Here is a 15,954-nt window from a genome sequence, read left to right as displayed (position 1 = left end):
CACACACACACACACACACACACACACGCACAAGAAAAACTGGACATTATCATCAATTTATAAACACGCCCCGGACAGGACGTGAAGTGTTTGGTTAGCCTACTCCACAACCAAGTTCCTACAAATGTTTCACAATAAAAGCCTATTTAGAAAATGGAGGGATTCTCTCAGCTGAGGTTATAAGGGGCTTTTAATTTGAAAGAAATTCAGGAAGTGTTGAGTTTGAAATGACTGTGCAATATGTTAACTTTACAAAGACAACGGAGCGGATAAAAAGTGAAAATATAAAAACACAGAGGGATTAATAAATAACGGACCGTCTATAATGTAGTTTGTTTCAAATGAAGCTGGGAGCCTCTGCAGTCGTGGCGAGTAAAAGCCCCACCACTATTTGTTATTGTTATTACTTTATGTCTGACCGTGAGGATGTACCATTGTTTGCTAGCTTGATGCTAAAGACAGTAACGTTAACTCAGCGGGTTGACAAAGTGCCTCTGCTGTTTCACACCATCATTTCCCCCTTTTACTCTGTGTGGTAACATCCCTAGAGGAAATATTAAAAACGCTGGGGTGTTGTTGTCATACAGTTGTCTACGGCAGCAGATCGTTCTGTGTTTCTACTGGTCAAAGTGACGGCTGTGATGGGAGAATTGGATCTCAGTGAAGGGCAAGTGGTCCATAACTTTAATTTTGAAGACAACAAAATGTAGGCTTAGCACCGTGTGGTCGATTGCCCAATAGGAAATGTAGAATACTCAGAAGTACTTTAAAAGTGCTTGAGTTACTTTACTCAGGAAGTAACTTTTTACTTTAAAAAAAAAACAAGTAACGCAGTAAAGTGCTTTGATTACTTTTAAAGTAACCCTTACCCAACTCTGGGGACCAATTACCAGACTGTCATAGTTTCTAAAAATGCAGCGCAGTGAGGATACAGACATTTCTGACGTATGTCTTCCTGAGACCCGAATTTTTGTTTGGTATGCATTTTTAAAGGTAGGATCTGGAGGATTTTCAAACAAAACAAAATATAGACATATACAAATGAAATCCTGCTTAATCATCACCTATGGGCTTCTACTCATGTGTGGTGGTGACTCTGTTTGCACAGCTCCTGCCCTTTAACTGTATTTTGATGTTTTTGTGAGCTCGGACCACTTCTGGGCAGAGATTTACCCAGCCAATGAGAGAGCGCAGGTGCCGTGCCCGAGCGTGTCTGAGCGTGTCCGAGCGTGCACCAGCGCGATCCTTGCCTGAACCTCATCTGTGAAGCCTTCTTCCGTACCTCCGGGCTCCGTACACCCGGGAGAGTTGAGCCTGATAGGAGGGGCCGAATTTGAATGTGTGTTTACAAACAGCAACTGGAAAATCCTCCAGACCCTACCTCCTTGCTATTTGGGATCATTAGGATACCACAAGGATGAAGAACTAAAGCTTGTCAATAATAATAAAGTCCCAAAGTCCTCAAATGAGACAACAACAAAGTCCAAGTGTCCTCAAACAAGACGATAATTAATTAATTAATTTCCCAATGTCTTCAAATGAGTACTTCCTAATAAACAGAGTCTTAGCTTGTTACTGTTGCTACAATTGTTTAAATGTTACCATATCAAACTGCAAACATTATTAGTCATACACAAACAAGTTTCAACCATAAAATGTGATCAGGTTTTGGACCTTGTCCACTTTTGTGTTGGGATCGGCTGTGGACTGACTTGGCAGAGATGGCTGCCATCTTGTTTTTACATGGATTAGTGTATTGTTGTCTTACTGCCACTAGATGGCACAAAAAAGTGTCCACAAATGAGGATAACAGGTTTAAGTCAAGTAGAATGAAGTATAAGGTCAAGTAAACCTTAAATGTAGTGTCCTCATATGAGGACACAGGGTGTCAGGAGGATATAATGTGGACCTGCAGATATGCATTCAGCCAGGACCATTCATATGACTATTATCTACTGTTGGTAGAGTCTTCTCTCTCGCTCTCTCTTCCTGGGGAGTATGGTACATTTACATGTTATTATTTCAATAATACTACTAACTAATACTAACAAATCCAAATTTTACAGCATGCTCTACCTGCCAGATCTATTTTACAATCAAGAGCTATAATGAAATCACACATCCTGTTGTACAAATTGCCTACAAGTGTAAGTATACAGTGACAGTAATAGCAATTACCTTAAGGCCCTGACACACCAAGCCGACGGTCAGCCGTCGACCAAAGTCGGGCCGTCGGTGAGCGTCTGTCGGCCTAGTTTTTGCGGTGTGTCCCGCACCGTCGGTCCTTCGGCGTCGGCCAATTGAGCATGTTGAATCAGCAGCAGAGCTTGTCTGTGAAAGAGGTCACTCTAATTGACTGTTTAGGTTTTATGCCCTCGCCCCTGTAGCGAGTGAATCTGCCTGTAGTGAAACCGGGGCTAACCGGTGCTTCCTCCTCAGGCTCCACTTCACTCAGCTGCCTGACAGACCTGCTGCTTCTTCCCACTTTAACCAGAATAATAAACCGGAGCTACCTGGGAGCGGCTAGCGGAGCGTTAGCCGCAGCATGACCGGAGGGAAGCACAGCCAGTTAGCCTCCGCTAGCCTCCGAGCTAGCCCTGGCTCTCCGTTTGGATCCAACTGCAGCACCGAGCCCTGGTTTGCTATTCAGGTTAAAGTGGGATGAAGCAGCAGGTTTGTTGGGCAGCTGAGTGAAATGGAGCCTGTGGAGGAAACACCGGGACTGTCTGGATGTAATAGTCTGTGGAGAGGCTGCGGTGCTCGGTTGTACAGATAGGACACCCCTCGGCTGACGAGACTCCGCTACTTTATCTCATGCATTCCTCGGACTTCCGGTTTCCCTTTTTGCGTTATTTCCTCTCACGCAGGTGCAGAACATACGTGCTACTTGGCCGTCGGATGTAGTCCGTGTAGTGTGTTCAAATGCAACTGACACAGGGTGACGTGAGGCAACATAGACGACGCAACAGCTGGCTTTCGTCGCTGCTAGTTCTTTGATGTCGGTTTGGTGTGTCCGCACCTGTACATACGCTGTAACTGAGTGTATTAACCCTATGGGCCCTAGGCGTTTTTGGGGTATTTTAGTGCCTTTACTTTTAAGCTCATATCACAGTCATTATAAAGGTTACATACACATGCTATATCTTGTTTTTTTCAGGTCAGTCAGGGCTAACCAGATTTGCCATCATTTCATGTCCTTCTATGTGCCTGTATTTTATATTAATTTTTATATCAATGAAAAAAACAAATCCGTGTGACTAAATTCTTACATTTTTACATTTACATGTACATATGTGATAGAGTCTGCATCACAAGGGGTCTTATAATAGTATTGTAATAATAACAGTACATTCAGTGTCCCTCTGAGCTTCTTGAGATTTTTGTTTGTTAATAGACCCCCCAACAGTCAAGTAAAATATCCACCCTTGTTTTTAGGTATGCCAGTTTAATGAGGAAGACACTGTCATCTGGCTGTGCAAGTATCATGCTGCACAAGGCATTTTCTTCTGCAAGCAGGGTGCTGATGTATAAAGGTAAAAGAGTCAATAAGTGTAAGGAAATTGGTCGGTGTCATCTGCAAAGAACGTAACAATTTGAGAAAAGAGTATTTCACTGCTGACTGGACTGCGTTTCTACATATACATAAACAAGATATGTTCACCTTTTAAGATTAAGTTGTTAGGCTTTTGTGTGAAAGTAGTACAGCTCTTGTTGCTTGTGGTTTTATTGCAGAGAAGTGACGGCCAGTCTTTCTGTGGCTTTCGCTTTAGCTGAAACACAAAGTGCTTTCATCACAGTGGAAAATAACAGGGAGGGGGCACAATGTTTGTTGTTGCCCACAAGTGCATGCAAACATGGCCAGGGTACAAAGCCACCCCTCCAACTTTTTAATACCCACTTCATTATGTTTCAGTATACAATGGAGACAGTTAGAAAGTTAAAAAAAAGTCAGTTTGTCCAGTCAGATATGAAAAATATAGAGTACCTCCCTCCCTGCAGACTCTACCTATAAGGACGTTTGAAAATTATCAGCGTCCTTTACTGGCTTCTCCTCCATCAAACCTCAAATATGCTTTTGTTTTATCATCTTGAGATTAAGGACAAACAAATGATAAAAAGAGACTGAGAGCAAGAGAGAAAGAAGCATGTAAGAACCAAGAAAAAAAAATACTTTAATACTTAATGTTGTTAACAAAAATAGATTTTAGGCAAAGTGATCCTAATGCCCTTTGCAAATTACACTGGATATTTAATAGTACAGAAATCGATACAGTTCTTGCTGCATGCAAATAGAATGAAAGATAACAGTAAACTGTACTACATGGCTTTGAAGAAGGTGACAATGGGCAGTAGTGAAGTGATGACAACTTTAGTAGCATTACTTAGGCTTTAAAAACAACAAGCTTTTTGATTTTTGTGGTCATGAAGTCTTCCTGTGGTGGAGCCTTTATCATGCAGACAGTTTGTCACCATTAGGTGCTGGTTCATTCTATTATTATGTATTTCCTTCAGTATTTTTTAGTTTGTACAAATATGTAAGTCGATATTTTGTTAAAAAAAAACAAAAAAAAACAAAAACAAAAAAAAAAACAAAGTAGTCAGCTTCTTTTTTGTATTTTACTAACTTGGTCTTGTGACTTTGATGTTAGCTGTGCTCAGACCACACTGAGCTGTCTCTTCCTGTCAGGGGATATCTCACTCATTTCTCCCTCCCCCTGACAAACCATTTGACTCTCCATATGAGTAAGTTTAACAGTCATCAGTGTCCCTTTTGTCTTCCCCTCATCAATTATGTTCTTGTCCCTGTTAAATGAAAAAATGGAGGCAGACAAAATAAAAAAAGAGACAAAGATGAACTGACCAGTTTAGGAACTTTATTAAAAAAAAGTTGCAATGTTGCAATGTTACACTGAGAGTTGCAGTTACAGTTGCTTCCTGAGTCTATCTGCTGGCGGTGTAAATGACGCGAGTCTCCACTTCTTTCTCTGATTCAGGCCTCCTGTTCCTTATTGTCTCTGGAAGGAACCTCAGTGCTGCAGAGTTCAGGTCGTCAGTGCATGGATTCTGCAAATCAGAGTATTTTAAAATGTTTTCACTCCCGACTCGTCAAATAGGGCACCTTGGTCAGTGGCCCTACACTTTAAACTGTGACTTGAGGTACCGCAATTATCAATTTCGGTCAGACATAGCATCAGACTCTTGAAGATGGCATGTCGATTTTCTGCTTAATACACACATAATGTCTGTTCACAATTAAATTCTGTGTCCTGAGGAAACCTAGGTTTTGTCACCAAAACTACTTTTGGCACAGGCAACAAAGCTACTTGGTTAGGTTTAGAAAAAAAATAATTCATTCATTCATTAGGCTGGAGCCTATCCCAGGTGACATTGGGCAAGGGCCGGGGTACACCTTGGACACATCACCAGACTATCACAGGGCTGACACATAGAGACAGACAACCATTCACACTCACATTGACACCAAAGGGCAATGTAGAGTCACCAGTTAACCTGCATGTCTTTGGACTGTGGGAGGATGCTGGAGTTCCTGGAGAAAACCCATGCTGACACAGGGAGAACATGCAAACTCTGCACAGAAGGGCTCCCCCACCCTGTGGTTTGAACCCCCCAGGTTCCCAGGTCCTCTTGCTGCAAGGCGATAGTGCTAACCAGTGCACCACCATAGTTCAGAATAAAAAAAATACACTTGTCATGTACCTTGCATCAGTGAACAAGTCATGTGTGTCATGTGACACATATGACACATCAACCACGAAACCTCCTGCCCTACTCAGACTTTCTTGCTCTTAATAGTTCCTCATTGCCATGGAAGGGTTTACACTGGAGTTAGCTGAAAGCCCGTTGTCAGATGCTACAGGGGCAACGTATGCATCAGAATCAAATGCTGACCAAGCTGCTGTTTCTGATGCCCTGGGAATAAGAACAGGCTGAGTATTGATGGTCGTAGATGGTATTCCATGCAGTGCTAACTACATGTTTTAGAAACCAGCACAGAATCAGTACTTGCACTGATTAAGGATTAAAACAAAAGTCAAATACTAATTCATACCATCATGAAAGACTGTATAGAAAGGCTAATACTTTACCTTGTTTCTTTCAGGATGCAGTTCTTCATTTTCAGCTATGTGACAAAAGATCAGCCTGATTAGATAAAAATCACTGACCAAATACTTTGCTTTGGATTTATTTGTTACAGGTTTATACAACAGGTTGTGCAACAAATGATACATCAGCTGTACCTTTCTGACGTTGCTTGATTTTAACAGCCAGAACAATGACAGCCACCATGAAGAAAACCATCAGAGCGCCCAGGATCACAGTCATGAGGTTTCTTAGTGCATCATGGTCGTCTACAAGAAGGATTTTTAATTTAGGTTTCTCGTGTATTTATAATGGCTTTAAACATTGTTAATATTACAAACCAAATATTGCTCATTATTACTGTCATATTGATTATATTAATATTAATATCATCTTGAGAAAAATATTATTATTATTTTTTTTTTAAAAAAAGCCTTACTTTCAGTCTCAAAATCCACTTCGTCATCCAAATCAGCATTACCTTGGAAATAAATAAAATAATAAGAATAAGAATAAGAATAATGTGTAATGGTAGTTAGGCTTAATCTTACCTTGAATTTTCAAATGTGTTGCATCGCCAATGACTGTATGTGTGTCTTTGTAGAATCCACAGAAATACACTCCAGAGTCAGATAAATCCACTCGCTTGATTTTAAGAAAGACAGTGGAGATGTTGGAGCTCATTTCAAATCCACTTTGAAATCCATCACAGAACGAAGCCACACCATCAGCCCAGTACATGGAGGAGATGCAGCTGGGCTTGGTTCTGTTGATCAGTCTGAACCAGTCGGTCTGACATGGTCTGCTGGAAATGTTGGTGCACGTCAGTGTGACTTCTTCACCAGGCTGGACCTCCACAGTCTGAGACTCCGAACCTGAGACAGAGATCCAGCCTGAAACAAACAGTAGAGTCAGCAAGAGATTTACCCCTTTTGGATAGAGTTGAAATTCTAGTGTGACATGATTTGATGCTGAGTATAATCAAGTGTCAGTACTTACTGAGGCTGCAGAGAAGTAAAGCTGTTGTCAAAGTGAAGCTCCTCATTGTGCGTTTCATTGTGTCACTGCGAGAATAGTTTGTGCCACTGAGCTCTTATAAAGAGGTTTAGAGAGGCGGGGTGTCTTTTGTTTTGATGTTGCCGCTCACACTAACTTGCCATTTATGCGGCGCCTTTATACATATTTAAGCTCAAGATAGTTTGGTTCAAGGAGACTCATATAATATCATGTTATATCTGTGTCAGATGCAATTTGAGAGAAAACTTGCCACAAATAATTGCACATGCAGAACAACCTCTCCCTCCATTGGCATGAAAAGCAATTACTAAAAGGTGGAAGAGTAGGAGTAATGATAAAAACAAAATCTGACTAAGTGCAATGGAAGTAGAGCTACTGAATCATGACGTATATTAAGTGGTATAGTGAAGGGTATATGCAGGTTTACAGGGCATTTCTGGCTGGTTACAGCATACCCACCTATCAGCCAAAAAAACATTGAAATATATGGGAGACCACTTCCTGCTTCATAACATACCTATCTACCTAGTAGTACACCCACCTCATCAGCTACTACTACACCACTGCGTACATCAAGCATGTCACACATCACTCGTCACTGAAAAACTGATTACTGAGTATTCCTTAAATGAATTCTATCACACTGAGATTTGATTGTCACTCTGCAATGATTTAATGGCACCCAGTTACCCCTATCGATGCCCCAAACTCCCAGTATTTACTAGTAGTAGCTGAGAATGTGCATTAATTTGCTTTTTTTCCAATTTCCTGAAAATTTGGTTAAAATTGAAGCTACATTTGGATAGAAACTTGACCATAGATGGATATCATGTATTAGATGGTAATGTCAGCGGGTCAGTTGGTCCATCAGCCTACCTTTTTGTCTCTTTGGTCCAGGCAAAAATGTCCTTTTCCTCTAGCACCACTGTAAGGTTGACCTTTATGATTTTCAGTGAGATACCCAGCAAATGTTTGATGAATTGCCATGAAATTTGACATCCCCAAACACTGACACTGTGACGATGTTAGCATGCTGCTGCACCTGGCTCCAAACATAGCTGTGCCTACGTACAGCCTCACAGAGACACTAACATGGCCGTAGAATCTTGTGGCCCTATTTAAATAACCTTTAGCGCATGATCTGAAATGCATGGCGCAAGTATATTTAGAGCGTGTCGAGTGCCACTTTGCTAGTTAAATGGCGCTAAATATGGGCGTGAAGTAAGGTGCAAGGGGCAAAGGGGTTCCATTTAGCCCCTTAACTAATCACAGGTGTGTTTAGGGTGTAACATGAATTCAATAACCAGATTTTAATCTTCTATTCTATATAAATTCAGGTGCACTTGCACCTGGCGCATTGCTGTTTACATGGCGTATTTGGCAAATTGGAGAAGCGTGCCATTTTCTGCAGTAATGTCACTACAGCAAATATCGTGGTACATTTACACAGCAAAACTAAAAACTGTAGTTATAAACTTGAGAGAGGAAACAACTAACCTTTTAGCTTCTGAAATAATCAGTGAAGTTATGCTTCTTCTTGTGTGTAAATGCGCACAGTTTGTGTAACAGTGTGTAACAGCAGCTCTGCTCTGCTCTCTGCTATATTCACATTTTAGAGAATATATTTTCCTCATTAATGATGTATTATTTCACCCACCTGTAACTGACCCCTGTGTGTGTGTAAGGACCGTGGTGTACGCATTGTGAACCTGCCTATGTCTAATCAAAAGCGCCTGATTTTAGTGACCTACATTCACATTGGTGCACAGATGGATGCAAGTACATTTTCCATGAATATGACAACTGCATCAGTCTGGAACTAGCAATGACAGTTGCCCTGCGCTGTCACCCACTTTACATTGAGTGTAAGACAGGGCCCCACATATTGTTTAAATGTGTAGCCTACTATGCAGGAATTGTTAGTTTCTGTTTGTAAGCAGTATCACCAGTGAAAGTAAAAGCCAACCCACATTTACTCTCACTCACTGTATTTGCGCTCTTTTCTGAGCTGTATCTATGATTTTCATAGCTTCCTCTTGCTGCTTACAGCCTGACGCCTTTTCACAACCTTTTAGTAGTCCCGACCTCACCAACCTGCTGTGCCCAGGAACAGCCCAAACACAGCATAATTAAAAGAACATAATAAACTACAGACAGTGAGCAGGGTCTCTGCAGATAAATACACCACCACACACTTCTAGTGGAATATAAGGGATTGATTAGGACAGATCACTTTTGAATGAGTCTGCACAGTGTTTGTTTGGTTTTTTTTTTATAGTAAAATCTGGCATAGAATACCATTGGCATTTACATTCTCCTTCCTGTTGCTGTGTGTGCTCTTGATTATGAAAATACCTGTTACTTATTACAGCATACTGCCCTGTTCTCTAATGAAACTATGTCAGTGAACATATTTCAACATAGGAACCTGACAGATTAGACTGTAACCTGAGACTATGCCTTAGGTATGTGCACAATGAAAAGTGAAACAGTTGCATCAGACATCTCTGATCAGTTTTGAATGTAGATGTTGACGTTAAGTATAAACGTGATTTTGTGTCAGTGATGAGGAGTAGAGTGATTTAGCAGTGTCAGAAGAGACTGATATATGTTTTAAGGGTGCATTAGACAAATTACTGAAATAGCTGTGTTTGTCCACAATTTCTACAAATGTCTAAATACAGCAGCTAGTTTAATGTTGCCATAAAATAAGCAGGCTAGTTTTCACAGCTTCCTTTTATACTTTCCACAGAGCTTTGACTTCAGAGACCTTATTGCTCTTCACCTCAGTTGTTCTCAGACCACACTGTGCTGTCTCTTCCTGTTAAACAAGTCATGTGTACATCACTCACTCCTCTGTGCACAGACCATTTCAGCCATCAGTGTCCTCTCTGACTCCTCCTCTATCACACATTACACATGCTGTTTTTACTCTCAGACAAAGTGAGAGACAGAAAGAAACATGAGCAAGAAAATACAGAAGCATCATTTCAGATTTATTTTTTGCCAGTGAATCAACTCACACACAGACCACACATAAACCCCAACAGTAGATGAATATGATAAAGCATCAGTTCCACTCTGAGCTGCTGTTCCAGATGTTTCCTGAGTCTATCTGGTGGCAGCATACACAACATGTGGCTCCACCTCTCTCTCAGATGGAGGTCTGCGGCTTCTTTTTGGCTTTGCCTGGAAACGTAGAGCTGCGTAGTTCAGTTCATCTGAGCCCAGATCCTGTGAATCAGAGTATTTAGAGTCACATAACATATCACACACACTGTGGCTGAGTTTGAAACAAACAAATAAACAAACAAAAATGTTAATTTGGTGGATTTGTGGGTTGTTTCATGAAGGAGCCATAATGTAGCTAACTCTTTTTCATAGAAACCCACCTTTCTGCACAATGGAATTATACTGATTTAAACCAAGGCTGATCAAACCTCACTAACTTACATTAACTACACCTCACAGTGGCCATGTTTGAATCATAGCGTATGAAATAATGGACGTTGCCACCGTGGCGTCATCCACTGGTTCATGTACTCCCATTCTGAAGCCTCAAGTTCAACATTTCCACCAGCGCCATTTTGATGTTTTTGAGCGTCCAGTGACCATCTTTGGTCACTTCTGAGGTTAGAGCTATGGAGGAGTGAGGGATGGATCTGGAACCATAAACATGTTTATATCTGCTGTAAGTTGGCAATTTTAACATGGGTGTCTATGACTTCTTGACAAAATATCTTTGGATTGAATTGATGGAGCATTTCCATGTTTCGAGAAAAAACCCCAAAACCATTGTCACATAGTTCCGGCTCTAGAACCCTAGCCCTTGAGAGGGGTTGGACTCTCTCCTTTGCTGGAGTTGCTCTGGGTGAGAGGCGGAGGGCCGGGGTGGGCTTTCTGATAGCCCCCAGACTCTCTGCCTGTACGTTGGGGTTTACCCCGGTAGACGAAAGGGTTGCTTCCCTGCACCTTCGGGTCAGGGAACGGGTCCTGACTGTTGTCTGTGCTTATGCACCGAACAACAGTTCAGAGTACCCACCCTTTTTGGAGTCCCTGGGACGGGTGCTGAACAGGGCCCCGACCGGGGACTCCATTGTTCTGCTGGGGGACTTCAACGCTCATGTGGGCAATGACAGCAGGACCTGGAGGGGCGTGATTGGGAGGAACTGCCTGCCCGATCTGAACCCGAGTGGTGTTCAGTTATTGGACTTCTGTGCGGGTCGCAGTTTGGCCATAACTAACACCATGTTCAAACCTAAGGATGTCCATTGGTGCATGTGGCACCAGGACAGCCAAGGTCGCAGGTCAGTGATCGACTTTGTAGTCGTATCATTTGACCTGTGGCCATATGTTCTGGACACTCGGGTGAAGAGCAGAGCTGTCAACTGATCACCACCTGGTGGTGAGTTGGATCAGATGGTGGGGGAAGACGCCGCGCAGACCTGGCAGGCCCAAACGAACAGTGAGGGTCTGCTGGGAATGCCTGGCGGAAGAACCTGTCCAGATGATCTTCAACTCCCACCTCCGGGAGAGCTTCGACCGCGTCCCGAGGACAGAGGGGGACATTGAGTCCGAACGGGCCTTGTTCCGCTCTGCCATTGTCGAGGTGGTGGTTGCAAGCTGTGGCCACAAGGCCGCTGGGGCCAGTCGCGGCGGTAATCCCTGAACCCGCTGGTGGACACCAGAGGTGAGGGGAGCCGTCAGGCTGAAGAAGGAGGCCTACAGGGCATGGTTGGTCTGTGGGTCTCCGGAAGCAGCCGACGGGTACCGGCAGGCCAAGCGGAGCGCAGCGGCGGCAGTCATGGAGGCAAAAACTCGGGCGTGGGAGGAGTTCGGTGAGGCCATGGAGGAAGACTATCGATCGGCTCCAAAGAGGTTCTGGCAAACCATCCGGCGCCTCAGGGGGGGAAGGCAGCAACTTGCTCACACTGTTTACAGTGGGGGTGGGGAGCTGCTGACATCAACTGGGGACATTGTCGGGCGGTGGAAGGAATACTTTGAGGAGCTCCTCAATCCCACCAACACGTATTCCAGTGAGGAAACAGAGACGGGGGTCTCGGGGGTGGGTCGTCCAATTTCTGGGGCAGAAGTTGCTGAGGTAGTGAAACAACTCCAAGGCGGCGGAGCCCCGGGGGTGGATGAGATTCGTCCTGGATATCTCTAGGCTCTGAATGTTGTAGGGCTGTCCTGGCTGACACGCCTCTGCAACATTGCATGGACATCGGAGGCAGTGCCTCTGGAGTGGCAGACTGGGGTGGTGGTCCCCATTTTCAAGAAAGGGGACCAGAGGGTGCGTTCCAGCTACAGGGGTTCACACTCCTCAGCCTACCTGGTAAGGTCTACTCCAGGGTGCTGGAGAAGAGGGTCTGGTCGATAGTTGAACCTCAGATTGAGGAGGAGCAATGTGGTTTTCGTCCCGGACGTGGAACCGTGGACCAGCTCTTTACCCTCGCCAGGGTGCTGGAGGGGGCATGGGAGTTTGCCCAACCAGTCCACATGTGTTTTGTGGATTTGGAGAAGGCTTACGACCGTGTCCCCAGGGGCATCCCGTGGGGGGTGCTCCGGGAGTATGGGGTTGGTGGCCCCTTGCTAAGGGCCATCCAGTCCCTGTACCGAAGGAGCATGAGTCTGGTTCACGTGGCTGGCAGTAAGTCGGACCTGTTCCCGGTGAGGGTTGGACTCCGCCAGGGCTGCCCTTTGTCACCGGTTCTGTTCATAACTTTTATAGACAGAATTTCTAGGCGCAGCCGAGTGGTGGAGGGTGTCAGGTTCGGTGATGGGAGGATCTCGTCCCTGCTTTTTGCGGATGACGTGGTCCTCCTAGCTCCATCGAACAGTGACCTCCAGCTCTCGCTGGGGCGGTTCACAGCCAAGTGTGAAGCGGCTGGGATGAGAATCAGCAACTCCAAGTCTGAGGCCATGGTCCTCAGCCGGAAAAGGGTGGATTGCCCACTCCAGGTCAGGGGGGAGGTCCTTCCTCAGGTGGAGGAGTTTAAGTATCTCGGGATCTTGTTCACTAGTGAGGGTAGGATGGAGTGGGAGATTGACAGGCGGATTGGGGCGGCGTCAGCAGTGATGCAGGGGCTTAACCGGTCCTTTGTGGTGAAGAGGGAGCTTAGCCAGAAAGCGAAGTTCTCAATTTACCGGTCGATCTACGTTCCAACCCTCACCTATGGTCACGAGCTCTGGGTAGTGACCAAAAGAATGAGATCGCGAGTACAAGCGGCCGAAATGAGTTTCCTCCGCAGGGTGGCTGGGCTCAGCCTTAGGGATAGGGTGAGGAGCTCAGACATCCGGGAGAGACTCGGAGTAGAGCCGCTGCTCCTCCACATCGAGAGGATCCAGTTGAGGTGGTTCAGGCATCTGGTAAGGATGCCTTCCGGATGCCTCCCTTGGGAGGTGTTTTGGGCATGTCCAACCGGGAGGAGACCTCGGGGCCGCCCCAGAACACGCTGGAGGGACTACATCACCCGGCTGACCTGGGAACACCTCGGGGTTCCCACGGAAGAGCTGACGGAAGTGGCTGGGGAGAGGACTGTCTGGGCTTCTTTGCTGAGGCTGCTGCCCCTGCAACCTGGACCAGTACGAGTACGAGTACGAGAACTTATATTTACTATAAGTAGTTACATCCCATATTCAACAAATATACTTTTATTAATCCTAACCAAGTATTATTTTTTAAAAAACTGAACCTAACCTGGTTGTTTTAGTGACCGTTTTATAGCATTAACTACATGTTTCAAATTGTGACCGTTCTAGTATATAATTTAACTCATTACGTGCCAGTTATATGTAATTTCACTTATTTAATATTTATCTGACTACAGTTGCCGATGGGCTTGTCACTCCCTCATGATGAAAGTCAAAGTCATTGCTGTTTGCTGGCTCCACAATGGGAGATTGAACTCCCTATTGACATCATGAGAGCAGAAAGTTATTCACATTATATGTCTTAGACTGAAAATTAATTTGTTTAGACTACACCTGTCTCTGAATGTAGCACTTGAAGTACATCAGCATATTTGATAAACTGAATGTATGATTCTTGCATGTTTTGGGGTCATGCCCACATGGTGGTGAATGCACTTATTGTATGTCACTTTGGATAGAAGTGTCAGCTAATTAAATGTAATTTAATGAGTTTGCCACTTGCGGCAGTTCAAGACAAAGATCATTAACAGACTTGTGTTTAAATGCATCTATAAAACCATAACACACAGTGTATTTAAGTAAATGTTGGGTTCACCTTGTTTCTCTCTGGCTGCGGCTCTTCATTCACAGCTAAATGACAAAAGACAAAAGTCTCCTTAGTGAATTATTACTGAACACGTGCTTTGCTTTGTATTTGTCAAACATTTGTAACAAAAAATAAATCAGTTGTACCTGTCTGAAGTTTCCAGATTTTTACAACCAGAACAATGACGACGATAGTGAGGGAGACAGTCAGACCAACTTGGATCATGCTTAAAAGGTTTGTCATTCCATCAGGCTCCTCTATGAGACAAATGATAGAATTTGACTATGTTCTTTTTAATCTGGTGGCTTTAGATTTGCACAATAGTAATACTGGCTCTGTAAAGTGTGCAAAAAAAAATAACAACCTTACTTTCAGTCTCAAAATCCACATCACCATCAGATCCACCATTACCTTTTAAGAAAAAGAAACACTACTGTGACACTAATTTGAGATATGCTACAAATATGATCTCTGAAAGAAGCACGGCTTAATCTTACCTTGAACTTTTAAATGTGTTGCACCGGCAATGACTGTATGTTTGCCTTTGTAGAATCCACAGAAATACAGTCCAGAGTCAGATAAATCCACCCACTTGATTTTAAGAAAGACAGTGGAGATGTTGGAGCTCATTTCAAATCCACTTTGAAATCCATCACAGAACGAAGCCACACCATCAGCCCAGTACATGGAGGAGATGCAGCTGGGCTTGGTTCTGTTGATCAGTCTGAACCAGTCGGTCTGACATGGACTGCTGGAAATGTTGGTGCACGTCAGTGTGACTTCTTCACCAGGCTGGACCTCCACAGTCTGAGACTCCGAACCTGAGACAGAGATCCAGCCTGAAACAAACAGCAGAGTTAAGAGATTTACTTATAAGTGTACAATGCAACAGTTACCATAATAAGATGGCAAGAATTGATTAATTTAGTTCCAGTTTGCAAAGTAAAATTCTGGTGGGTTTCTGGTTACACAAAGTGTGAGTACTTACTGAGGCAGCAGAGAAGTAAAGCTGAAGTAAAGGTGAAGTTCCTCATTGTGCCTTTAGTCTTGTCAATGCAAGCGTAGTTAATACCACTGAGCTCTTATAAAGGGGTTTAGAGAGGCGGGGTGTTTTTTTGTTTTTGCCCTTGCCGCTCACACTGTGACTTTGCTCATATTTGAGCTCATGAAGGTTAGGTATGAGTGATGCCTGTAATACGAAGTTATATCTGTGTCAGATGTAGCCTGAGATTAAACTTGCCATAAAGAATTACAGATGCATGAAGAACAATTCATCTCAGTGACTCATACAGTTTCATACAGCCATCACTGAAAGCATCTTCACCTAATCCATAACAGTGTTGTATGACACATGTAATATCAAAGTGAGGAGCCTGTAGTGTTGTATTTTTACGCTTGATGCTGCTATCTCTGGATACAATGTTTAGGATTATTATTATGTATTTTCATGTGTCCTGTGATCATCTACCAAGGACCACCTGCCATATAGTAATGTTCTCAAAAGGTTCATTCACCCTGTATCTTTGTGTCAGATTCAGAAACCCAAGCAAATTTATGGAGTTTTCTTGCTGATGCTTAGATCTGTCCTAGTTGTA

At 43.6% G+C, this 15,954-nt stretch overlaps 2 protein-coding genes across 2 annotated transcripts; both read right to left on the bottom strand.

Moving 5' to 3' along the window:
* Positions 1-3,750: 3,750 nt before the first annotated feature.
* On the bottom strand, positions 3,751-7,249 carry LOC117246461 (uncharacterized). Its single transcript, XM_033610389.2, has 6 exons — positions 7,102-7,249; positions 6,654-6,995; positions 6,542-6,583; positions 6,261-6,371; positions 6,108-6,142; positions 3,751-5,064 (listed from the first exon to the last, which is right to left on the bottom strand). Exons 1-6 carry the CDS (start codon positions 7,157-7,159, stop codon positions 4,942-4,944), a joined length of 711 nt encoding a protein of 236 aa, XP_033466280.1. The 5' UTR covers positions 7,160-7,249; the 3' UTR covers positions 3,751-4,941.
* Positions 7,250-10,010: 2,761 nt separating this feature from the next.
* On the bottom strand, positions 10,011-15,402 carry LOC117246312 (uncharacterized). The gene is made up of 6 exons (XM_033610172.2): positions 15,348-15,402; positions 14,857-15,198; positions 14,729-14,770; positions 14,506-14,616; positions 14,369-14,403; positions 10,011-10,353 (listed from the first exon to the last, which is right to left on the bottom strand). The coding sequence occupies exons 1-6, from the start codon at positions 15,391-15,393 to the stop codon at positions 10,231-10,233; spliced, it is 699 nt and encodes a 232-aa protein (XP_033466063.2). The 5' UTR covers positions 15,394-15,402; the 3' UTR covers positions 10,011-10,230.
* Between the last annotated feature and the right edge of the window lie 552 nt (positions 15,403-15,954).

The sequence above is a fragment of the Epinephelus lanceolatus genome, chromosome 22, assembly GCF_041903045.1.
Source record: "Epinephelus lanceolatus isolate andai-2023 chromosome 22, ASM4190304v1, whole genome shotgun sequence".
Classification (NCBI taxonomy): domain Eukaryota; kingdom Metazoa; phylum Chordata; class Actinopteri; order Perciformes; family Serranidae; genus Epinephelus; species Epinephelus lanceolatus.
This window is presented reverse-complemented; position numbering and strand designations above follow the sequence as displayed.